The sequence below is a fragment of the Labrus bergylta genome, chromosome 14, assembly GCF_963930695.1.
Source record: "Labrus bergylta chromosome 14, fLabBer1.1, whole genome shotgun sequence".
In the NCBI taxonomy this organism is placed as follows: domain Eukaryota; kingdom Metazoa; phylum Chordata; class Actinopteri; order Labriformes; family Labridae; genus Labrus; species Labrus bergylta.
The window spans coordinates 7,730,096-7,756,219 of NC_089208.1; the positions used below are offsets into that span (position 1 = coordinate 7,730,096).

General features: G+C 39.4%; 2 protein-coding genes across 3 annotated transcripts in view; one reads left to right on the plus strand and one right to left on the minus strand.

The window, feature by feature from the left end:
- Positions 1–6,633, plus strand: part of hlcs (holocarboxylase synthetase (biotin-(proprionyl-CoA-carboxylase (ATP-hydrolysing)) ligase)) — a 31,034-nt gene extending 24,401 nt beyond the window's left edge. For both annotated transcript variants that reach the window (XM_020648923.3, XM_065962747.1), the window contains 5 exons: positions 2,318–2,385; positions 3,564–3,724; positions 3,965–4,079; positions 4,726–4,939; positions 5,736–6,633. In XM_020648923.3, the coding sequence (XP_020504579.2) occupies positions 2,318–2,385; positions 3,564–3,724; positions 3,965–4,079; positions 4,726–4,939; positions 5,736–5,907 (730 nt within the window). In that variant the 3' untranslated portion in view covers positions 5,908–6,633. The remainder of the gene's footprint in view (positions 1–2,317; positions 2,386–3,563; positions 3,725–3,964; positions 4,080–4,725; positions 4,940–5,735) is intronic.
- A 978-nt stretch (positions 6,634–7,611) lies between these two features.
- Positions 7,612–25,885, minus strand: sim2 (SIM bHLH transcription factor 2). The gene is made up of 11 exons (XM_020648906.3): positions 25,129–25,885; positions 18,745–18,827; positions 17,785–17,874; positions 17,436–17,544; positions 16,025–16,110; positions 15,387–15,586; positions 15,169–15,275; positions 13,412–13,559; positions 13,166–13,319; positions 11,590–11,902; positions 7,612–11,051 (listed from the first exon to the last, which is right to left on the minus strand). Exons 1-11 carry the CDS (start codon positions 25,301–25,303, stop codon positions 10,375–10,377), a joined length of 2,142 nt encoding a protein of 713 aa, XP_020504562.2. The 5' UTR covers positions 25,304–25,885; the 3' UTR covers positions 7,612–10,374.
- Between the last annotated feature and the right edge of the window lie 239 nt (positions 25,886–26,124).

The window sequence follows — 26,124 nt, forward strand, 5'->3', positions numbered from 1 at the left end:
TTTGTTCTGCTGATGTCTGAATGAATGGACGACAATGGTGGCAGTGATCAAAAGAGATCTCAGCAGTAAGAGGAACATTACAGAGGATATCTCTGCTACCACTGTCCTATTAGGTTAATTCAGCTTACATTTAGCTTTGGAAATGATTGACACTGTCCTGATAACCTTTAAATAATGCTGATTTTTTTTTTTTTTTTTTAATGATTTCGTCACCTTTTTCCTTTTCTCTCTGCTATTTGTCTGCTTCTTTGACAATCTTTATCAGCAGTACGTTTCATGGAGTCGCCCAAACACACAACTCTGGTTTTAAAATGTTTCACTTGCAATTCTGTTATTACAGCAGTCGGAGGCAGATACCTGTAAATGACAGAGAACGACTGAGAGAATGCAGAATCACACCAGCAGCAACCACAAACCCATTTAAACAACAGCAGTAGAAGTTTCATAAAGAAAACAGGAAATCACACCACAATCAGCGCCATCGCTCTCTCTCTCTCTGATAACCTTCAGTCTCTGTGTCAGACGTTACTCGCAGTACTTAACACAATGGGTAGTTTGTGAGGAGAGATCACTTTTTCTTTGTACATAATATGATCTTAGATGCTAAAAAGGCTTTCCTTGATATTTGTTTCATGTGGAAGTTGAAGGATGTGTCCTGAACAAATAGAACTCCTAAATTCCTTAACGGTGAACGGTGGTGCTGGATGCCAGGAGATCAACACATGTCTTTGTCAAAAGTATTTGTGCTTCCACATTGTTCAGATCTCTGCTTGCTTAAAAAGAAACATGATCTCATGTTGTGTCAATCACTCACTCCAAACCATGTCTTTTTTTTTTCTAACAGGTTGTGTGTGTCTGTCTGTCTGTCTGTCTGTATGTCTCACTGTCTGTCTGTCTGTCTGTCTGTCTGTCTGTCTGTCTCACTGTCTGTCTGTCTGTCTGTCTGTGTCCCTACCTCAAACATACACTGCAAACCTCTATTTAGGATCAATTGATGAATAGAAACTGGTTGTCTTCTTGTCTTGTTTTAAGCAGTGGAGCAGTTTTCTTTTTCTTTTCAAGGAGTGAAAGAGCCAAAAAAATTATCTTTACTGCTTGATCGGTACTCGACAGTTTGTCTTTTCTCTTTCTTTGTCAAAGGTTTTTGTGCGTAACGTTTTTTCTTATTGAATTACGAATCCAAAAAAAACGCATCCGCAAAATACGGACTCAGTGTGCAAAGACGTTAAGTCAGAGCTGTGTGTGAAATATAGACCAACCAGCGAATTCCTGAGCCTGAGCTTTTTTTCAGATTTTAAAGTTATTCCTCTTTACATTTTTTACCATCACGCACATCCGGCCGACCACTATGCATAAATTACAGTTAGGACTGTACAGCCTTTATTAAAATATTACAAAGTTGTGTTTTTTAATGATTCTTTTGGACTTAGACTTAACTCTTAATATAGCGTTTATATCTTATATTTTCTCCAGTGGTGAACTTAAAGATTGGTTCTCATTTAGTATTATAAGTTTAAAAAAAATCAATGGTCAGGGGCTCTTTTGAACTTCAAAGCATTTTGTTCTTGTAGTACTAATCTCTGTATTCTCCCAGCCTAAAGCTTTATGCTCTCAGTGCTGTTAGCCTGCAGCACAAATGAAACAGGCAGTGTGATTAGCCCCCCTGAGCTCACAGTGTAACTCTGATTAACACTTGGACAAATCTCTTATAAGCTTCTATGTGGCTCTAACACTGGCACTGATCTTACGCTGCATTACTGCTGACTAGCTTTGCATCACAATAGCAGAAATACTGCACTCTTTTCCTCTGCTCATTATACGTTAACAGAGCTGAAGGGGCAGCAGTCTACTTGTTTCAATACATCAGCTTTATTCACCCTAATGATAGTCAGCTGTTATAATCATTCTTTAATGATCTGTTGTGTCTATCTGTATGTTGCTGCTTGTACAGAAGAGGTCTTTCTCTTTGCTTCACAGTTTATTGACTCATAGGTATTTTCTTTATTTACATGAGTGTTCATTCCAAAAACGTAACATGTAAAGGTACAGACACTGTTCACCTCAACTTCTCTTCCACATTCATTCACAAAACTGAATTTGATTTCAAATGAAAGAGTTTAAAAGGTCATCAGTAAAACCATAAGCATAATGAAGACCACACACACGATATAAAGATCATCTCTCACGTCATGTGCATGCCTTTGAACATCTCTCAAATGAAATGTGCTTTACAATGAGAATGATTGTGAGGTCTGTGTTGAGTTTGAAACACTGCAGCAGGTTCTAATGTCCCCGTGTTCCTCTCATCCTCCTGCAGGCTCAGTCTGAAATCACCAAAAGACGTGGGCTTAATTGCAGCCGCTGCTCGACAGAGTCAGGGCAGAGGTGAGAACCAGTACACATACCTCCTAATGTTTCATCTGAACCCACTTCCTACATGTCAGTGTGTATGTATGATGCATGCACTCTACACTCTCTCTTAAAATACTACACCCTGACCCGAACCAGACATGTTTCATCTTTAGCACTGCTCAGTGTGAACCTCACGAAAACAAAGATTTTCATGATTTTCTGACTTCAGTCTTTTTAAAACTTGAAAGCCACTTGCACATAAACGTCACCATGGTCCTGTTGAAGATACATGACAGTTTTCAACAGGCTGTGATTGCTTAGTAATTGTGTAATTTAAATGTGAATTATCATACTAATTTAAAATGTCATTAAATGTGTTAAAGTTGAATTTTTAGGGATTATTGATTGTATTATAGCTTCAACTTTCACAGACTTTCTGTTGATTGAACTGTCCCAAATAAAGAAGTGGTTATAGAGCAGTCTCAGTTTATTACTGATGGCTCTATATGAAAACCAGACAATCAGCTAGATAACTGTTTGTCATTTGATTGAATGATAATCACTCTTTATCACTTACAAATGAAAATGTTTTTGTCCACAGTAAGTGCCAAAATAAATTCAAGATGAAAGGTTCTTACATTTTCTTTGAGTTACCACTCGTGAGGGTTTTTAAATTGGTTATGAATCAGACTGAACTTAACACTGATACATCAAAGGTTATCACAATACAAATGTTATAGATACCTTTCTCAATACCATGGCAACAAAAATAGAAGTCCTTGACACCCCAATATTTAGGAATTCATTGTTTTGAATTACCAAACATTGCAGATAAATTCCTGCACATTGGACAAAAAACATGTTTTTGTGCTATTTAGACAGTTGCTGAACTCATTCCTCTCCTCAGCTTCAGGCTGTCACAGTAATAACATACCTCAATGTTTTTATGAATAATCTTCTCGTTATTCATCGTTGTTGTTTTTCGACTGCACAAATGACTGACTTGTAAACATATCTGTTCAAATTTTGCACCAGAACTTCGGACTAGGTCTGGAGTTACCTTAATAATCCGTTTGCACCTTGCTTCCCTTGTTTTGTTTTATATTTTTTTTGTTTTAGTGTTGCATTTTTTTTATCTGTCTTGTTATGATCTGTTATTACAAACTGATTTCCCCTCTTATATTAATAGATTCTTGCTTTGTTTACTGCAGGACGAGGCAGGAATGCCTGGCTAAGCCCTTTGGGGTGTGCCATGTTCACTCTGAGTGTCCAGGTAGACCTGAGCTCAAGACTCGGACAGAGGATCCCCTTCCTCCAGCACCTCGCTGCTCTGGCTGTGGTGGAGGCTGTTCGCACACTTCCTGGATACGAGGTAACAACCAGCCCCGCTTCATCTTGTGTACCAGTTTACATCAGGCCCTGATGTGACCTTGCATTAACATCCATCCGTGGCGGTTTTATCGTCAGGAGAGAATTAGGATGTGTTCACAGCAAGCATTAACAGACTGATACTGGTACATTCAATTTGTTAATAATTAGAACTGTGACAGAGAATGATGCTGCATGTGTTTTATTAGTGTGCATCGTGTTAACAGCTGATCATGTTTGTCAGGACATTGACTTGAGGGTGAAGTGGCCCAATGACATCTACTACAGTAACCTGATGAAGCTGGGGGGTGTCCTGGTGACGTCCACCGTGATTGGATCCACCTTTCATCTGCTCGTAGGTAAATATACAAAAGCCTTTTTGATCAGAGGTTTGTTTTTGATATGGTAAATGTTACAGCCTGGTTTTAAAAAACGATATAGGTCTGAATCTTTCCCCCCTCAGCACTCCTCTCATTAGCTGAATTTGTTCGACCTTACAGCCTCGTCATTGGCTGAAACTCTAATAAGTGGACTCTATCTCACAAATTCTTTAACGGCCTCATGTAGAATAACACCGTTCAGTTGAAATCCGTTCCAGCTTTTAAAGTACATGTATTTTTTTAAATATAAAGTTTTTTATCCATGTTTCTGATGTGCCTTCATGAACTCTGAGGACCCTGAGAGTCCAGACTTACTGATCTGAGGACGGTCACAGATTGTTTTCATACCTTCATATTTCAGTTAGAGCATAAAGAAAGAAAGGTTCTGCTGAATGTCCTTGCCTCTGTAACTTTGCTAATTGTTTCTTAGTGCTGTGTTCATGATGGATTCATGTTGATACTTTGTAGATAATAAAACATTGACTAAGGTGTTTTACCTGCTCTTTTGTAAAGTGTCTTGAGGCGTTATACAAATAAAGATTGATTGATTAACTAATGATTTCAGCGTGTACTTGCTAGGTCTCTGAGCAGCCAAAAATGAATGTGTCTCTTGTTGTCTCTGCAGGCTGCGGGTTCAACGTGACCAACAGTAACCCCACAGTGTGCATCAACGATCTGATCCAGCGTTACAACAGTGAGCACGGCAGCAGCCTGCAGCCGCTCAGCTGTCCCCAGCTCATCGCCCGCTCCGTCACGTCCCTGGAGAGCCTCATCAGCAGCTTCCAGGAAGGGGGGCCAGATGCCGTGCTGCCCACATACTACAGGAGGTGGATCCACAGGTGAGCACCTTAAAGACCCCCGCCCCTCTGTGCATTCAGGATTATTCTCTGTTCTGTTTTTTTATCAGGATCAACAACAGAACAGAAGTAGGCGGCTGTCTTTAAGTGAATAGTCGGCTGTTTGACCCACAGCCTGGGTGATTTTCAATTAGAAAACAACATCAGCAGAGGATAAATGACTACTGCTTTGACCACAAAATCAACTCAAAGTCAAAGTTTGTCTCAGGATTTAAGGCGGGCTCCAAGGCTGGCTAAGCTAAATCACATACACACCCATTCCAAAATGCAGAAATTAACAAGTTTACAGCCTCAGCACATCCTTTTTTGCCGGTTGACCAAAAGTTAGGTAGAGATTTTTTTTTAGATTTATTTTTGTGCCTTTTAATGGAGAGATAGGACAGTGGATAGAGCTTTAAATCAGGGAGAGAGAGAGAGTGGGGAATGACATGCGGGAAAGGAGCCACAGGCTGCATTTAAACCTGGGCCACCCACTTGGAAGACTATACCCTCCAAACATGGGGCGTGTGCGCACCAACCGCTGTGCCACCTGCGACCGACATCATTGGCATCAAAGAACACCCCTTCAGTAATCAATGGGTGACATCACTGAGACCATGTCCCTCATTTTATAGTTCATGGTCATAACACATACATGTATAAATCAAATAAAAGAATGTATTTTACAGTTAGTGTAATATTTCCCCCCAAAACGTTTCATGCGATTGCTTTTCATATTTGATCTTTCCGATCGTCTCCTGGAGCCCACATTCACCTCCTCTCTGTGCTCTGTCCTCAGCGGGACTAAGATACGTCTGTGGAGCGAAGATGGGCTGGAGGCGGACGTAGTGGGACTGGACCAGAATGGATTCCTGCAGGTGCACAGCAGGGAGCAAGGCCTGGTTTCTGTAGAGCCTGATGGGAACTCCTTCGACATGCTGAGGAACCTGGTGGTCATGAAGCAGCGTTAGGACCAAAACTGACTCTTTTAGTTTATGTCAATACACATGTTAGTGGTTTACAGTGAAGAGAAGTGGCTGCATAAAGAGATATCTTCCTCAGTGATGTCTCTGCACATAGCATCATTACGTTGGGAGCACAAATTAGAAACTTTATCGAACAGCCTGTAACTATAAAACAGTCAACCTGATGTGACATGAGAACTGAGCTCCCTGCAGCTCTTTATGTTTCAGCAAAATAAATATTTACCAAGAAACATGTCATTCACTTCTTTAAACTTCAATACCCTACGTTTAAGGAGCATGTCCAGACTTGACTGGGGTGGCCCTAACTTGAAAAACGATAAGGACTGCACTCCAAAATTGTATATTTAATTGTCATGTTTCGAGCAGACGCTCTTCTTCAGGCAATTTGAACTTGGTCAGTGACTTATGAAGGAGTGGCATGAAGTACTGTATGTGTGTACACACACTCACAAAAATGAATAGCATCTATTTACCCTTTCTGTTTCCACTATTCATCATGACCACTGTAACTACAAACATTGTGATGCTTAATCATGTGTATGTTGTTGTTTTTTTAACCTATGAAGTAACACAGCAGAGGGGCAACAAAAAGATGTTTGTTCAAAGTCACCATTTAAAGTTCTATCAAAGGGAAATGTTCTGTCATACACTTCCAGTTTCACCCTGCAAACTACTGCATCAGTATTCAACATTAAACAGACTCAATCCAAACTATGTCATCATCTTTGTAGATATAGAAATGGTATGGAATATATTTTGGTAAGGTACTATGGGATGGTTTAGCATGGTAACTGTCACAGAGTGTCAGATATGTTGCTGTGCAATAACCCTGTAACACAACACTCACTGGGAATTGATATAAGAGTATTTATCCTGGTTTTATGGGCAAATACTTTAACGTGTACGGTAAGTATTATTATCCTCTTTTTTGCAGTTACTGTAAAAAGCATCTACCTCGTACATTAACTCATTTGTTTATTTCACACCTCACCACTGAAATATTGTCTTATGTAGGCTTTAACATATTTGTTTACTGTTTATTATTTAATGGTAATGTTTGAACATAGAACAATTTACAGGGTTACATGTATTGTGTGTCTAAACATACCTGGTCAATAAAGCAGATTCTGGTATGGCAACTTATTGGTATCATTTGGTATATGGTAGAAATCCATTAAGTGTTGGATTGGATTAAATGAGAGGTCAGAGGTACTCCTTATAAAGCCCTGACTGAGAGGATCTGCATGTTTCTACTGATCATCTCAAAGAGGTTGTGTATCTTGTGAAGATGACTGTAGTTTCCTTTAGAATCATTTTTAAGTCTCCTGGTGAACTGCACAAAAAGTGGAGAGGAATCCAAATCAAACAGATCAAGCCCATTTACAAGAAACAAATCATTTCAATGTTTCAAAAATTGAAAAAATGGGTGATTCATTACATTTCTGTTCTGACCTATAATAATATAACGGGCCCAGGTAGGGTCTGTTGGACCAGCTGGAGGCTAGCTTGTTTGTGGGCTACTTGTTCTTAAGAAGAGTGGCTATAAATCAACATGTGCATGGATTTATAACCTTACTTTCTTTTACTAACTAACCTTACTAAACCAACAGCCCACACTATGAAACATTACATTATTTGTATCATAAAAAAAAAACACTTTACATTTCAACTGATACAACGGGAGACAACTTTGGTTTAGTCATTTTATTTGTGTTGTTTTTTGGCACATTACAGATTTTACAGACACTTTGGTATCAAGCTGCTTGATGATGTGGTACTGTAATACAACCTTACTTCATAAAGTAGAAGGTTTTAAAAGTGCAGTTAAAGGACATAGCTGAGCTCAAAGTTTGCAACAAAAAAAAAGAGGAACAAAGTGCGGATGTTTTGATTTAAAAACTGATATGGAAAGCTTGGTGATTGGTTTCTGAATATGTGTTTCATTAGATCCTGATTGGCAGGTTGGCAACTCTGCCACCAGCCCATGAATGTCTGTGAGAGTTTGAATGCTGACATGTAGTGTAAAGTGCTTTTAGTGGTTGGAAGTGAGAGAAAGAAAAAAACTGAGTGTGTCTAAAGCTTTGCAAATGTCCTTCAAGTGTAAAAACCACAGCAGGTTCAGTAGGTGACATTTGGCCACAATTTCAAAGCCCAATGTGATAAACTAATGTTTTACTTTAAACTAAACGTAATTGTATTTTCCACCTAAGTTAGGTTTCCACCAGTCAACTGAATCAGGAGTTTGATGTATTGAACTGTTCAGTCTTTAGAGTCCTGTGTATCCAATACACTTCCCAATCTATTGGACCCTATTCTGTAAGTGTGTACTCCTCATAAGTGACTGAAGTTATATGTTCTTGAATAGCACATTAAAAGAAGTAAATCACTCTTAGATTTTCCTCTAATTAAAGGGATTTCCTCTCAAAAGCTGATGCAGTGCTGGATGCTTGTGATGCTCATTCTCTGCTCCTGCTCGGTTATCATAAAAACAGTCATACCGCACGGTGTTTGTGGTTGACTGGTTGTCCTGCAGACAAGGTGCTGCAATGCTTTGTCTGCTTAGCAACATGCAGGGATGAATGTAAACTTCCTCCTTCAGCTACTGCTGCTTGCCACCCAAGCCAGGCTCTAAGAAACTATTTATACATCATCTGTGGTCAGTACAAAGTATCTTCTTCACCAAGACTCCTACAGTCTGTCTCCTCATAGCAGCGTATGGTAACTGGGGATTTGAAACCACTGTTTGAATGAGTAGAGCTATAATGGACCCCAGAGATGTCCTAGCAGTATCCCGCTGCATTGTGGGCAGCAAACCTTGTAAGGTTTGCAACCTGGGATAGGTACAGGCAGAGTCAAGCAGACAGGACCATCTTTAGGCCCAAACCAATCAAGCCAGATGGACATCAAGAACCCCTCATACCCATAGAAATCTATCTGTAGGATTGAAGATGGTTGGATAGTCTCCCAATCACACGGTAACCATTCCCTTACACAAGTCCCTTGCTCCACCATCCTCAGGCCCTGTAGTGATGTGGAATAGTGAAAGGTACAGGCCAAGGGTGTGAGAAGTGCTGAGCAAAACCATGCAGTTGTTGCCAATTGAGTGATGGGTGTTACGTTGGCGGGATGGAGCACCCATTTCATTTGAGCAACCCATCCCTGTTCCTTGAAAAGGTGTTCCTAAATGTCCCTGCTCCTTACAGTCTGGGCAGTAAATTGTAACAGGAGGAACATCCCTCAATGCAGTTTAAAGACCAACTTTCACCTGCATGTCATTTCAAGGAATTTCCAAACAGTCCGGTCCCATCACAGAACAACGCGTTTGGTCCATTTTCTTTAAGAACAATCACAAATTGAATCCCTTTTAGTGGGATACACAATCGGTTACGAGCTCATTCACCAGCTACTGAATTAACCACATGCAGGGACAGACTGTTTAGCATCAGCGTTTGCCAGCCACTCACAACCCTCTTAACCAAATAGGGTAACTTCTGGTTCCAGAAAACCAACATGGGTTTCTTTCATTGGCTTCAAAAAAGGATTTTACAAACCAATGGGAGACAGTATTTTATTTTTATTTTAATGGTCCATGATCAAGACTGGCAAACTCTGCAAGCATCAATCTGCAAAGGACTGCACTGTTTATCGAGTCCATGCAGGATGCTCTGAATGCAAGTCCTTTTGTCTTAACTGCCTATCAACCTCCCGCGCTCCACAGCTTTCAATTTTCTTTCTCTTTCTTGATATCACTTTTTCTAAGAACGAATTTTTATCCTTTGGGTGCCTACACAGGAAGGATGCACAAAAATCCTATAGTTCAACACTTTTGAGAGGACCATCAGTTTACGGATGACCGCTGGTCGTCACTTTGAAACATACTGTTCAGTTCTTAACACCCAGAACTGAACTGAGCTGAGACCCACATTTACTGAAATGTTTTTAGTGTTTTCCTAATGGTAAATGGTAAATGTACCTGAGCTTGTATAGCGCTTTTCTAGTCTTCCAACTACTCAAAGTGCTTTTACACCGCATGTCACACCTACCCATTCACACACTGACAGTTGGGTCGCTATGTAGTATCATCCATCAGAAGTGACTGATCCCATTCATACACCGCCACGAAGCAGCTAATCTGATGTTTTCTGACCCTCATACAAACAACCAAAGCGTAAAAAGCATTACTTTCTATGAAAATGTACATTTAGACTAACACAAATGCTAATGGTAAATCCTGGGACTGAAATCATTGCTAATGTTTTGGCCATTTTTGGGTTTGAGTTTAATTATAATAAAAAGACAAGGTGCATTGCATATATTATATAAGAGCTTACAGCTTAGACGTCCATATCTCCTGCAAGAGCACAAACTAAAAGAGAGGAGGACTTAGAGCCTGAGAGTCTCCTGAGCTCCCATCCTGGATCACACCAGAGTCTCCTGAGCTTCTGCAATTGGTCACCTTTCATTCGTGATGATAACAGATGTTCCAATGTAGTGTGGGATTTCTCTGTGGCTCTCAGGAGATGAGCTGGGGCTGTAAGAGGCTGTCTCTTTGCCTTGAACACTGTGGCTAAGTGTGGTGAAATGGGGGTCGATATTGGAGCCATGTTTACCAAAGATTTTACTAAAGTTCAAAGTATCTTGGGCTGGAAGACCAACCAATCTTCTTGTTCTCATCCTCCTATCTTCCTCGGCAGACTGTAGGTTCTTGGCGGACACACACAGCTGAGGGCCAACAGCTTGTGGAAGATATCCTCTGGTTGGATGGCTGTTGGGAGCTTCCATCATACACAGCCTCCTCCTCTGCTCCGTTGCCATGTGCATAGGCAGAGGCTGGCTCATGTTGTGCTCGCCTTTACTATGCACCAGGCTGCTGAGCATAGGACAGGCAATGACCCCGTCACCTGCAAGTCCCTTAGCACTGTTGGTAATTTGTTGGGTGTCCTTGTTTGAAGGTTTACTGTCCTTAAGGGGATGAGGATGTATAAAAACCTCGGACAGCTCAGTGTGTACAAGAGCATAGTGTTCATAGGGTTCCTCCTTTAAAATCCTGGTAGGGTGCAGGTTTGTGCTGATGACACAATCAGAGTAGATCTCATCAGGATGCCTTCGATCAGGTGCCAGCCCCAGGCCTGAGGAGGGAAAAATAATCACCCTTAAAATGACTCCAGAACTTTCAAAGTATCAGGCATCTCATGTATATATATATGTTCTGTCATATTTAAAGAAACAAAAAAAAACATGCTTCTTTTAGGGGAAACATCAAAGAACCAGCTAGCTTACATACAAGAGTTTGAACATTTAACCATCACCTAGTGCGATCATATCAACTTGGAGCTGAATTCAGGAACCCCCAAATTAGTCAAATCACCTGTCCATGCTTGAACTGATTATTTTATAACATGAGTTGGGCCAACCGTTATTTGTAATTTAGCTTTTGAATAATGATATAATGATATAATAAAAGTTCATTAGTACCATTATATATGTGTAACAAGTGTCACAACCTTTGTGTAGTGAAATTATCAACACTGTTGCACATATAAAATGCATTTGTCTGGAGGGTTGTGTTAGGTAAAAGTAAGATAACATTCTGAAAATGGATCTAGAACATAAAAAATGTTTTAATGAAGTTTAGTCATTTTGACTTAATGGTTGTTGGATGGGTACCGGTGTATTTATTGGGTCCTGGCGGGCTGAAGTTCCAACCAACAGGCACTCTGTTCAGGGAGCCAATGATCTGTTGACACGACTGAGAGGAGGGACCTGAGTCGGGGATCTGGCTCTGATCATCTGGACGTCGGGGTTTGTAGGTGTAATGAAGGTTCTGATTCTGAGCGCTGCAGGACACCTGGCCTACTTCTGGGCTCAAGCTAGAGCGCTTCTCCCTACAGGGGGTCACTTGGTACTGGGGTCTTTCCTTCCACAGTCCCCGCTGAAGGGAGCAGCCTGGGTGGTCTGGCTGGAAGATACTAGTAGCCTGCTGCAAACACACAAAAGCACAGAGTGAGTTATACCTGAGGAGACACCTGTGGGGATGCCCACTTGATAGACCTGTTGAGTCTCACTGACCATCTAGTTTCACATTTGGGATGTAGGGGCCATGATCTGAAACAGCACTGTAACAGAGCTGTGCCGTCACTACCCCCTTTGTACTTAACGTTGAATACGCAACCATAAAATACTGGGTACAAGGGGTGAAAGTAGGCCAACACAGTCAGGTTAAAGTCCTGATTTAAACAGACAATATTCAAAGGAGAAGAACAGACTTCTCCAATCTCTGCCATCGCCTTAAACAATCATGCATTCTCATGAATGTCTAAAAGTTTACGTCTGTAAAATGTATGTTCATATTTGTTCTGAGAAATGTTATGTAATGACATGTGAAAGTGTTTTACAAAAATCTTTTTCAATATACCATTTTTGTGTTTTGTGGGCAGAGCCCTACTGTTAGCAGAAAGGTAGCTAGTGGTTGGCCAATTCAGAAAATGATGGACCCTCTCCGGAAGCCTTCTGCAACTATTTTCAATTATATTTGTTTTGCAGCAGAAGATAAAGTTGTCTTACAATGACAAGTTAACCTTTGATGATGGGGGGAGGTTTCCTCTCATGTACTCGCTGTCTAAATGGCAAAAGTTACAGTGTATACATCTCTGTATACCATTGCTAGTATACCTTCTATACTAAAGAAAGATTCAAGGCAAACAAACATATTAACACATACAATTTTGCACTTAACGGATTTTGCACTTTTTTTTTGCACTTTTTTTGCACTTTTTGTGTATTAAGGACCAACGTATTGCCTAGGCAGCGGAAAGGACATGAAAACAAAATAGGGCTTTCACAAGTCACTGACTGACGACGAGCTCCCACCCATATTGTAAATTATTTGATTCATTGTTTAATGTATGTTAGAATAATGTTAATCACCATAAGTATATCTTCTCTGTTTTTCTTGCCTCAGCTGTTTTTCTACCACCATTATGTGATCGCAACTGCTGTGAAGTTATCAAAACTCTTCATCATGTGAAATGTGCTCTCTGACAAGTTTGTGTTAAATTGAATGCTTTTTGAGAAAAGTTGGATTTTTCTCTGAGGTAAATGAGGTTTGTGAAATGGTTTGTTTAAAAACAGTTGTGTATAAAATACTGGGTTTTTTATTATGTGCCTCACGTTGTGCTTGAAAAGTGTAAACATTCAGCTTTGTGTTTTCAAATTGATCTCAGTTAGCCAGCTGATGTCCTACCTCGGGATAGGGAGCGGCTCTCAGTCTAGTCTTCGTCCTGACTGCTTTGGCTCTGTGCTGCTTGTGGAGGTCCAGAGAGGAAGTGAGACTAAGACCAGGTTTGATCGCCCGACTCTGGTCTACAGATAACTGCAGCTCCTTGGATTCAACATCTCTGTGCATCAAAGAGAAGGTCAAATTAAGTATCTTCGTGCTTGTGTAAAAACATTGAAAATGGAGGACTACAGGGTGAGGGAGTGTACTCACGTGAGGACGTAGTTTACACTGACGATACAGTGAGGTCTTGAGGAACGGCTGTTATGGACGATGGTGGCGTAGCTCTGCACCCACACCCAGCCTCCATGCTTTGATAGCATGCGGTAGTACTTAGTTGTGACCTGACCCTTCACTAGTACTGCAGAAGAAAAAAACAAAAATCAGGAATTGAGAGAGAAACATGGTAGCTCTGACGTCAGCACCTGATAATCATAAAGGAAGAACACATCTATGAATTATAGAACAATGCTAGCATTTATGTGGAGACTTGTTTCAAACCCCACAGAATGAGTCCAGTTTTCCCTACATTTAGTTCACTTTGTGCTGGCTCTTTTTTCAGCTGAATGATCCACTTTGTTCAGACCACCATGTTCCACTATGTTTGGATTAATCACAGTTGTGTCCAGACTGATATCAGAGAGTCATCATGTAATGGGAATTTTGCAAATGAAATGACAATTAGAAGTGGTTAAAATGAGACTCTAATCAGAGTCCTGCAGATGTGTCTGAAAAACCTCATAAAGTTCTGCACCACCACCTAACAAGGATGGAGGTTTGAAGGAGAGCTGGAGAATCCATGCATCCACCTTGTGGAGTGTTAAAAGCAATTTACATATAACAACTACAATGTAAGCACAATAACTTATAGAGGAAGGTTGTTTGGATACACAAATGTTATGTGATCACATAACAGTAAAGTGTGTACTTAAACCTGATCTGAAAAAGTACATCTGATATGTCTGCAGCCTGAATAAAGCATTAAATAAAAGTGGTATAAAAGCTCTATAATAATAAGGACTGTCAGCATTAACTAGTAAATTCACCTTTTGATATCAAACATTTCACTTTCCTTTCAGCTGTTTTCATTTAGTTTTGATCCTTAAAGGGTTACTTTCTCCGTTAAGTTAATGTCATAACCTTCGAGCCACCTGAAGGTCCTAATTATATTTCAAATTAAGCAGGGTTAAACTCAAACACTAAGTAAAGTACTCTCAGCTGAATACAGTAAAAAAAAATTAAAGCCTAACCATTTTCATTCTTAAAAGCGAAAAACACCGGATAAAAAATGCAATAATCCGCGACTAACTTTTGAAATTTTCCATTAATTGCATTTAAAACATTGTAACTTTGACAGCCCTAAAGACAATAAATAAATATGGTATAGCCACTCTATACATTATCATGAATAAAGGGATATAGTCCATTCATATTAATAAATAAATGTGGTACAGCCGCTCTATATACTGATACTCACATTTGGTATTGTTGCTCTAAATAAAAATAAAAACCTGTATTACAGCTGCTCTATATAACAATAAATACATCTTGTATAGCCACTCTATTCATTATTCCATAAATCTGGTGAAGCTGTTCTATATAATAATAAATAAATCTGGTATAGCCACTCTATAAAATAATAAATTCATGTGGATGAGCTGCGTTATATAATAATTCATCAACGTAGTATAGCGGCTCTATACAATAGTGAATAAAGGTTTTATAGTCGCTCTCTATTATAATTATTACATGTGGTGGAGTCATAAATAAATAAAATAATAAAACGTGGTATAGCTGCTCTATATAATAATAATAAACCGTAATACATTTCAGCCACAATAATAACTATGTAAAAACTACACAAGTTTTGATGTTATCGTGATGACATCACCATCTCAGTATATAATCCACAGATCCATGTGCACCCTCGTCCCAGTCCGAGGTGGACACAGAGGATTTGGAGGACTCACATAAATGGTGAGCGAATCGAAGCTGGAAAACGTCACAGCCATGGACGTGGTGGTACAGAGTCTTCTCTATCAGGTCCTGAGGCTCGTATCCTGTCAGCTCTGTCACTCTGAGAGAGAGCATATTTAATTCAGCTGTTTCATAGATCATACAGCTTTTAAGATTCTTATCAAAGTGTTAAAAGCCAGGGTCGGTTTGTAATCACACAAGTGTTTCCTACCTTGTGTCTAAGAAAATGAGTTTAAAGTCCAGGCTGGCCCTGAACATGAACATGTTGCTGTGGAGTTTGATCTCTGTGATCCCACTGGGGGGCAGGGAGTGACCCACTGCCACCAAGCCCACAGTCTGATAACAGGATTCATACAGTGTCATGTCCATCATGAACTGACGCACTTTCAGGTAGCCGCTGCAGTGGATCACCTGAAAACAACAGGGGGAAAACTTTATGTTTACCAGAGTCAGAAAAACAAGAGTCAGGTATTTTTTAAACAAAGAGCACCAAAATATTTTTTTTAAACACAGTTTGTTTTGTGTCCTCAACGTATGACATGGGTAGAAGGAAAACACAGAATGGCGATTGATAATTGTTTAAAACTGAAGTAGATGGTTAACAGGAAGAGGGTCCAATAGTAAGTATCTTAAAGAGGCATAACTGTAGCTCAACTTAACTGAGCATGTAAGAGTACTGACAGTGTGAGAAAGATTTATGTTTGACTTCATACAGAATCGAGTCACTTTCAGACCGCTGAGTGACCAATAGTCAAGAAGTGTGTGTGTGTGTGTGTGTGTGTGTGTGTGTGTGTGTGTGTGTGTGTGTGTGTGTGTGTGTGTGTGTGTGTTGGAAGAACAGACACTTACCTTATACCCCCCACATGTTAGTCCTGCATTTCTTTTAGCTAGAACACACTTCATCCTCAAGAAGAAGGAGCGCTCCACTTCATACTCTGTCACACAAAAACAAATCACACAGTCAGAACTCACATGTAAGAGTACACTGGGTTTTATAGTAAAGTACAGCATAGTTATACCTATAATTAGTCTCTCAGATAATAATAATAATAATAATAATAATAATAATAATTAGGCCCTCAGTTACTGTTTCTGCAGGGTGCTGCAGTGTCTCTTGGAGTCCATTAAGGTAAGGACAACAGTTTGTGATGGAAGCAAATATTCACAATGTTTACTTCTGTGAAGAGTCTCTAAGTCTGACACAAAGAGGAGGATGCTTCTCTGTGTAGAAAGAAAAGGATCTCCAGACCATAAGTGAGTGCTGCTGTTGAGTTCCTCCTCTTCATGATTTGTAACCAATGTACTCTTAAAGCACAGAAACACAGTGCAGTGCAAATAACTCATGTAAATGGTGTAATCACATTTCTTTGTTTGTGATCTTGGGGGATCAAACAAGCCCAACACCTTGAACACAGTCAGGGTGAGAACAGTACAGAGAGACAGCACTATCACTGAGCTGGAGACCCCATCTGACCCTCAGGCTGAACAGCCTTGAGTGAGGGGAGAGGTATAGAGCTGTGGTCAGACTGTTGTGATGGTGAGAGTGAAAAAGAGCAGGGATCAGAGAGAAAACTGGCTTTTGTGCAGCACCAAGGCAGAAACTGACCAGTCATATGCAGTTAAAAATACAATTTCAATGACAGGATACATCAACCTTACATTACATTGACATAGTTTCAGTGTAATCACACGTTGTTGTTTTTTAAGCATAGTTTGAAGCCCATCAAAGGCGGTCTCCATGTTGGAAATGCTGAATCACTCCAACTTTAGGTCAGCCCTTTTTAGTTTTAAAAAATTATTTTGGTCTATTTTTTGTGAACGTGTTTATTTCTACTGTCAAATTGGCATTTTAACACAGGTGTGTCTGTGGCTTTCCAGGGCTTCACATTGGCTCCCTTTTACAACATCGGAGGTTGCTGATTGGTTATACATTACTGCTGTTTGCTAAATTATACTTGCTTTAACCCAAGCTTAAATAATTATAATTAAAATCTTTTTCTACAGTGTTTAATGTCACTTTCGTTTTCAGACAGCCGCAAAGTGAATAATATAAAGACAAAACTGAAATCATCACTGTAAACATATCACACTGACTATTATCAAACAGCTACACATGTTATGGCTTATTTTGAATGATTACGACAAAGACTGCCTTTATCGGTGGATTTGTCCTGTACACTCGTCATGTGAATACTAGCAGGTCACGTGACAAATAATGGCAAAGGTGTGTGAGAGCCAGAAGACTGAGGATGCAAAGTACCTGTGGAAAAGTGATGGTGCTGCGGCTGACACACACCCAGCACTGCTGTCATCTCATCATGGTCGGAGGGGTGGATGTACTCAAATATACTGTTTCCTGTCAGCTCCACCTGCACACATATACACACACACACACACACACACACACACACACACACACACACACACACACACACACACAAAGCTGTTCACAAAGACCTGCTGCACCACTAACGTCAACAGTGCAGAAGCAGACACATAAACATGCTGAATCCTTCAGAGAGATCTGGTTCTGTTCAATCCCACATAAACATAACAGTTTACCTGTTCTCAGGTACATAAACTATGTGATGCCAGAGAGGGGCTCTTACCTGGGAAAGGCCCAGGTGGACCGATGCGGTCTCGGAGATGTACATGATTTTTCCATCAGAGGAGACAACAAACACAAAGCCATCCAGAGTCTGAGGAGCAGAGGATTCACTGTTTAACATGGTTAGTGATGTGGTTATCTTCATTTTACACTGATGACACATGTTAAACTCAGCTTCTATGCAAGTGTTAGGAAATTCAGAGGACATGTAGATGTCTTCCTTTACCTGAGGAACATTTTGAAAGCTCCTCTGTCAGACCCAAATCCAGATTTTACGCCAAGCTAAGGTTGAGTTTGATTTTGGGTTTTTTGAGAGATCTTCACTAGAAAATCTCTGAGATTTTGATGTTGCTATTCTTAGACTTGAGACATCACCTTAATACTGACATTCATTTATGAAGGTGTGGATTAGTTATGTTCAGGACAAGAGAACAACATGTGAAAATCTCGGCCTACTGAAAAATCACGTCTTAATCAAAGTGAGCTGATTTAGAGCGGAGGAGGGGAAGAGACAGACAATTTTACAAATGAAATATATTGATGAGTTATTTTTATTTTTTAATCTTTGTATTACTTTAACATCATAATGAGCACTATTGTAAGCTTTGCATTTTTATTTGCTTTTTAATATTTTTATATCACTTTTTTTCTCTTTTGCTACTTAACTTATTTCTTCCCCAACCCTCCACATAACTAGCTTCCAAAAATACACCTGCCTTCTTCATTCTTCTTCTATTTGCAACTGAGATCAGCTCAGAAGGATAGTTGGGTCCATTTGTAGAGCCCACTTCTTGAAATTCTAGACAGCAAACACCTGCCAAGTTATGTTACTCTTCTTGTGTGTCATTGTGTGACTTTGTCGCTTTAAATAATCTTTGTAATGTTGTCAGACAATTTGAGTAACAATCTGATCATCATCCTGTCACTGATAAAACAAAAAATGTCATTTGAATGGACTGACTTGCAGCAGGTGAGAGCCCAGATCTTTAGCCACGCTGTCCAGAGGACTAAAGAGAGATGACTGACCCCAGCCATCACCGAGACCTAAAGAGAGAGACACACACACATATTTCAGACCGAAAATCAATGGTCAATGATCTCAGAGAGAAGGGAAGAAGGGCTTTCAATTCCATAAAGAATCCCATTAGAATCAGGCTCAATATTGTCATATCGATAATTGGACCCATCTTACTATGTGGTAGTGAAGGGTGAGAAATGTTGCAAATCAGGATTTTGAAAAATGGGACAAACACCCAATAGAAACCCTGAAGATTTTACAGGGTCATCATTAGAGTCCACAGACACACCCCCAACAATGGATATAGAGCTGAGGTCAATTTCCACCTAAAACCAGTGACCCCAGCTCCATTTCAAAGCTCTGCATTAAGAGGAGAACATAGAGAAGAGTCCCCTAAGCCAGCTGATCCTAAGGCTCACTTCGTCTAACAGCACCAGAACTGATATCAGCACTGAGAAAGACATTTACAATGTACGGTGTCAGCTCTGTCCACACAGACAGGTGGAGACAGAGACACAGTTCCTGCTGCACAGCAGATATGTAAACATTAGAGGAGAGTTTTTCACAAAAAATATAAGTAAAGGCCATGATTTTGAGTCACTACCCGACCAAACTAAATGCAGTAGGTACTTGGATAAAACAGAGTTAGCAGCATAGATGCAGCAAAATATGTCTGATTCTGTCAAAGAGAGCCTACTGTTTGCAGATGACCTATCTCAAACCAAGGAAGGGCTACAGCAGCACCTCAATTTTCTGCACAGTTTCTTCCAGACCTGGGCCCTGACAGTAAATCTAACCAAAACAAAAATTATGACATTATTTAAATCTAGCAGCCTCCAACACCACAAATTCAAATTCTAACTGTTGAAACGGTTGATACAGTTGAAATTGAACACACAAAGAACAACATATACTCGGCCTTAACATTAGCACCACAGATAACTTTAACAAAGCTGTGAACAAGGGCTTTTTATGCCGTCAGAATGGACATTGACCACTAATTGACCATCACATCCTATTACAGAGACTAAAACAATTACTATCAAATTTAACCATGGAGTTCCACAAGGTTCAACGCTTGGACCGATTCTCTTCACCTGCTTCCTCTAGGTGATAGTATGAGGAAACATTCAACAATTCTATTTGTTCAAGATATGTCCCACATAAAAAAATCAGCCTATTTTCACCTTCGTAATATCTCTACAATCAGGCATAACCTGTTGCTAAACGATGCAGAAAATTAGTTCATGCATTTGTTACCTCCAGGTTATTGTAATTCTCTTCTATCAGGGTGCTCTGGTAAGTCTCTAACGCTGCAGCTCATGAACTGACAAGAAATTGAAATAGGGACACAATATTCTCCATTATTGACAAAGGCTAACATGATTCATCACATATTATCAATAATATAGCTAGTTATTTTTATTTTTTTAAATGTAAATCACTTGACAGCATCAGTTTTATTCATGAATGCATTTCATGAAGGCTGGATGAAGCAGACTTTCTCCAATTTAACAGAGAAATTATATAATTGTCTTTGGGCCACAGTTAAGAAGCACAGTGTACTCTTTCTCTTAAAGCTAAAAGTATATCAACAAATCTGGGTGTTATCCTGGACCCACTTAGAGTCAGAGGAATAATGTCAAAGATAGACCTTGAAAGGCTTATATGCTGATCAAGCAACTTCAGCGTATTTATAATGCAGTTGCAAGTGTCCACACAAATACTAAGAAATATGACCACATTACACCAGTTCTAAAATCTGTTTAAACATGTAGCTGCCTGTGTAAGACTCTTAGTGGCCTAGTGCCACTAAGAGTATTTTCATCTTTTTTTAGTTTATTTATTGGACAGCTAAAGAGAGATCGAGATGTGAGGAGAGAGAGAGGTGGAGCTGCTTTGAGGCCCAGAGTCAAACCTGCCGACTGTAGCCTCTGAATACAGAGAACTTGCTCCACTGAGCTCTGACTCTGGCTGTACAGGTCCATCAATAGAGCTTTATGATCCTTCATACAAACTGTTTGTTACACAAACTGCCGCACACTTTTCAACACACAAACTGTCACACAAAAAAGACAATCATCCATTCAGAATCTCTCCACACAAACTGTTCAAACATATTTAACACATTTCACTATTTTTAAGCATTATTTTTTTTTTCATATCTTCAACATACATTTTTTGAGCTCCTCCCCCATCAAAATTATTATTATTAACTTAAACTTTGTATTTTTTGTATTATTCCAAAGCAAATAACGTCTGCAGCATGCATCAAGATACAACAGATAATCAGAAGAAATCATCAGATTTACAGACATAGAGAAAATCCTCAGCTCAAGTGAAAAACGTAAGTCAAGAAAGTGCAGTAGAGTAGGTCAAATAAATAGTTAGAATGAATAATCAAGCTAAAATACATACGAGAAGAATAAATAATAAACAAATAATAAAAAATTATAATTTAAAATTGTGATTAAAAAAAACCTGTCTATATACATAAAAATCTAAGAAACAGCAAATTAAGCTTTCCAATGGCATCAGGAATAAAAAAAAGAGGCTGTGGCATGTTTAGTTTTGGTTTGAGGCTTTCTGTAACGACGGCCAGAAGGAAGGAGCTCAAACTCAGCAAACAGAGGGTGGTCAGGACAGTTTACTGCCTTACTGACAGGCTTCCTACAGATCTCTTACAATTCTACAATTCATTTAGCTTTTATCCAAACCGACTAACAGCAGAGAGGTAGGACAACATAAGGAAGGAACTAGAGAGGAGGAAACAATGTCAGTAAGTGCAAACAAGCAGCTTTAACTGCGAGGAGACACTGGTGCTGACAGGCAGTGCAGAGGCAGAGCAGCTGAGCTTGCTACACAACGATCACCTTGCTTGCACTTTTTTTTTTTTTTCAATTTGTGAACATTTTCAATAAAAAAATATTTAATGAGAATGAAACAGTTAAAATTTCTGGAAAACGGGAAATGCCAGATTAAACAGTAAAAACGAACATTTGGTTAAAAAAAAAGTTTAAATAATAAAAAGATACAAATAATTGACTCCCATCATAAATCACCTTCATTAAATATGAGTTTTAAACACAACATCAATGGAACCAATAATACACGTTAGTTATGTGGAACTAATGTTTTACTCCTGATTATTTTAGAATTTATAATAAATGAATGATCTGATGTCTCAGACTCACAGTGTCATCATTTCATACTTCAGATCCCACTTTTAATGTTTAATTTCATTTATATTAATTTCTAGACTTGTGACAATAGAACAGATCTCATCTCATATTAAGAAAACATAAATAAATAAACACACGGGTAATTGTATTCAATAATATAAGAGGTAACAGTGAACCTCTATGCTTTAGTTAAGCTTAGATCATTTTATATTTGATCCTCCTTGAAGATGAGGATGTTTAAAATATAAGCCCCCCCCCTTCTGTGTGATCAATGAATGAATACATGAATTATAACAAGTTGATAAAATAAGATTATACAAATGGAGAAGGGCAGCCTAAGAGTCTCAAGGTGCATCCCAAGGATCCAGATCCACATAAGACCATGAGACAGTTGTATTAAGACCACAAAACAGAAATTACAATCAAATAACTCTTACACTTCAGGATATTCATGCAAAATGTCCAGTGGTACATCACGATTAAGCCTGGGAAGTTTGTTTTTGTGAAAGCACCTGAAACAATAAAACTGATGTCTGCTCACAACTGTCAATTTAAAAATGATAATAATAATAATAATAACTTTATTTTATTTATTTGCCTCATTTTGAAAAAACTTCTGCTGCCCCCCACTTTCTCTCTCTATCTCTCTCTCTCACATACACACACACACACACACACACACATACACACACACACACACACACACACACACACACACACACACACACACATACACAAACAATACAATACTCGTAAACATGCTGCTCTCTGTGTTTCATCTGAGTGAGTCCAGAAAAGCTCTCGTGCAGCAGCCCGCTCTTAATATAAATGTGACAGTAGGCCTATTTTAAGATTGTAAATATCTGCACTTTTCAGAAGTATTTTTTTTGTTTTTGTTTTACAGTGATATTCAGTTTGTTTGGGGGGATTTTGTGTGTTTTACCTTCTGTCTTTTGTGACTTTCATAGTTCTATCCCTCTAACACTGGTGCATTAGATTTTCTTCATGTTTCAGAGGCCCTTTTTTCGTGTTTAGGTGTGAAACAAATAAACTGAAGTGAACTAATGAGGACCTGACAAGTTGATTTGAGACCAATTTAGGGATGTAGCACCCCTTAGGTAGGACAATAACCAAGGTGCCCCCCCATGGTGATGTAATCAGACAGGTAAAGGTGCTGATAACTAACCATTATGATGATGATGATTATGAAAGCACTGCTACAAATTACATTTTAGTTATTAGGGTTATCTGAGGAATTTAAGTCAAGTTAAGGGGTTTTCTCTGGCTTTCAGACTGATAAAGAAATCATATCTGTATTTGAATATCGCTGTTTTGAAATTCAGAAAATCAAAAAATTGTCCATTCTCAAACTGTTAGAATCCGGTTACTTGTTATTATCGTTCATTTCTTTGGGTCCTGAGCCCCCCTTAAAGGTCTGCTCCTAAAATGACCGGACATAAACTCACTGAGCGTCCCGCACTGCGCCTGTCTAACTTTAAGGGATAGATTAACAACCGGGGTTAACACTGGGAATTTTTTATGGGGATTAAAACGGGAAGAAGGCCTACAACATAGGCTGGATAAAAGTTGAAACGGTGTGTAACAGTCTGGATTCTTGAAACACACCGTGCATGTTCATTAGCGCTGATTAACGACGCGGACCTGCAGCACGCCTTTAGCACGGGACAGCTCGGGTTCACGGTGGATTCTCCCGACTCTCCCCGGGTGGCCTGCCGTCTCAGTGTCGGTGTTGATGAGTGCTGAAGGGAAGGAAGGAGTGTGTTTTGCTGCCCTCTGAGTGTGTGTTCACACTAATTAACTCATTATGATGATGATGATGAATGAGTGAGGAGTTTAGAGCAGACAGCAGCTTTTACTGTTTCTACTGGCTGACACGTCACAGAGCACTGACACGATATCGTATTCATATTATTAATATTATTATTATTATTATTATTATTATTATTATTATTATATGAAAAAGATTGTATTTTAAAATTCCATTTGATTTCAACCATTTATTGAAATGAAGCGTGTTTTTTTTTTATTGTGTTGGACACTAAAATAAAGCGTTAATAAAAGTTATTATAGGCTATGATGTTTTTATAGTTGTAAATTTAAAAAGTTGAATGACAAATAAATTCGCCTGTTTATTTTGTTGTTGTGTTTTTTACCTCCCCCCCCAAAAAAAAAAAAAATCCTGTTTTAGAGTAAGGTAGCCTAATGCTCATGCTTCTGTCACTTTTAATGTAGCTTTTAATGTTATTTAACCATTAAATAGACATTTCTTATCAACTTTAATTAGAAAGTCAGTAAATCAAACAGACACACACACACACACACACACACACACACACACACAAACAGACCTACAGTGTCAAACTCATTTTTCTCTCTCAACGAAGCAGCTTCAGGCGGTCAGATCTCTGCTTGTAGGCAAACCTATAGGCTATAGTGTACATTTCATTTCTCCTAGTTTTCCATATAGCCCATATATTAAGTTATGACCGCAATAGCCTAGGCCATAGCCCAGTGTCATATTAACTCTATTTTATTGTCTTGATGTCGGTTAAATAATTTTATAGGCTACATCTCTGTCTATTTGTCTTTCTTTTTGTTACTCATAGGCCTACATCAAACTATAATAGACATATAGGCGATTGGATATTATCATAATGGGCTAACTCTGTTTTAACCATCAGAAAAACACCGCACAAATCTTTATATTTAGAAGTTGTTATTCTTTCTGCTCCTCATAGTAGGCTAATAAACTTTTCTGTTGTGAAATGAACCCTGCACTAAAATTCACCTCTTCATATTTGAATAAGTCACTTTATTCTCCTCATTAACAAACAGAAGAGGCTGATATTAAAAGGTTAATAGCCTAATTAGACTTATCAAGGGGCTATAGCCTTAAAACCAAACAATAACTATTAAAGCATAATAATAATAATAATCATTATTATTATTATTATTATTATTATTATTATTATTATAGCCTAATAATGATTTAAAAAAAGGCCCAGTAGACTTCACATTTCTAAGTGAAGGCTACAGGTTTTTCCCCTCATGATAAAAACGTCAACAGTCCTGTTAATAGTGTAAAGTTCTCTAAACATGATTTAAGAAGTGACCCCCTGCTCACCGTCGGGGAACACGGCTCTCATCCGGAGGTAGCTGCTTGTCAGGCGGATGATGGAGGCCTTGTCCAGCTGGGAGGTGATGGCGGCCGGCAGAGGCAGCAGCTTGGCCAGCTCGTAAAACTCTCCGTTCTCCTTCTCCCTCCGAGTCTTTGCTGCGTTTTTACATTTCTCCTTCATTTCTGGAAGTTTCTTCACAAAGACTCCGGCGGAAACTAAAGTCTGCGCCGAGGTGCGTCATCCGCAAAGTCACGGGCTCTTACAGGGAGGACACATAAACTATAATATCCCGTTAAAGTTTGAAACGAGGAGCAGATAAATCCTTCAATCAGAGCGCAGACTGCACGCGTTCATCCCGTCAGCAACCCCCGCAAAAAACAGCGCTCAAACACCCGCAAACACAGCGCTCAAACACCCGCAAACACAGCGCTCAAACACCCGCAAACACAGCGCTCAAACACCCGCAAACACAGCGCTCAAACACCCGCAAAAAACAGCGCTCAAACACCCGCACAGATCGTCGCACGGCTTCGACCATCCTCCAGCCGCTCCGGACACTTCCTCCACGGGTTCACCTGTTGTAGCCTCCGGGTTCACCTGCTCCTCAGAGGCGGTGAAAAGTTTCAGAGAGCCTGCAGGTTTTGTTCCGCTCGCTGCACTTCAGGTTCTCGTCAGTTCATCGCTCTTCAGATCGTAAATCCCGATGTTCGCATCGTCCTCCTGTGAGGTATCAAACATCAGATCAATGTGACTCGTCAGAGCACTGAGACCTCTGACAAGCTCTGAAAACATCCACACCCCACCTCCACCTCTCTCTCTCTCTCTCACTCTCTCTCTCTCTTTTCATCTTTCAATGCGAGTCAATTCAATTTAATTCAATTCAAACGCGCTTTATTGGCATAGGGAACATACATTTACATTTATAAAGCATATTTAGGCTACAATAAAATGATAGCCTACAAACAGAAAAGCGTAGCCTAAAACAGGTGGTTTGTAACTTA

Coding starts and splice junctions, on each gene's coding strand:
- sim2 (XM_020648906.3), bottom strand. CDS start 25,303: ATGAAGGAGAAATGTAAAAACGCAGCAAAGACTCGGAGGGAGAAGGAG. Junction 17,875..18,744: donor TGGGCTCTCACCTGCTGCAA/GTCAGTCCATTC, acceptor TCTGCTCCTCAG/ACTCTGGATGGCTTTGTGTT. Junction 15,276..15,386: donor CTCATTTTCTTAGACACAAG/GTAGGAAACACT, acceptor GCTCTCTCTCAG/AGTGACAGAGCTGACAGGAT.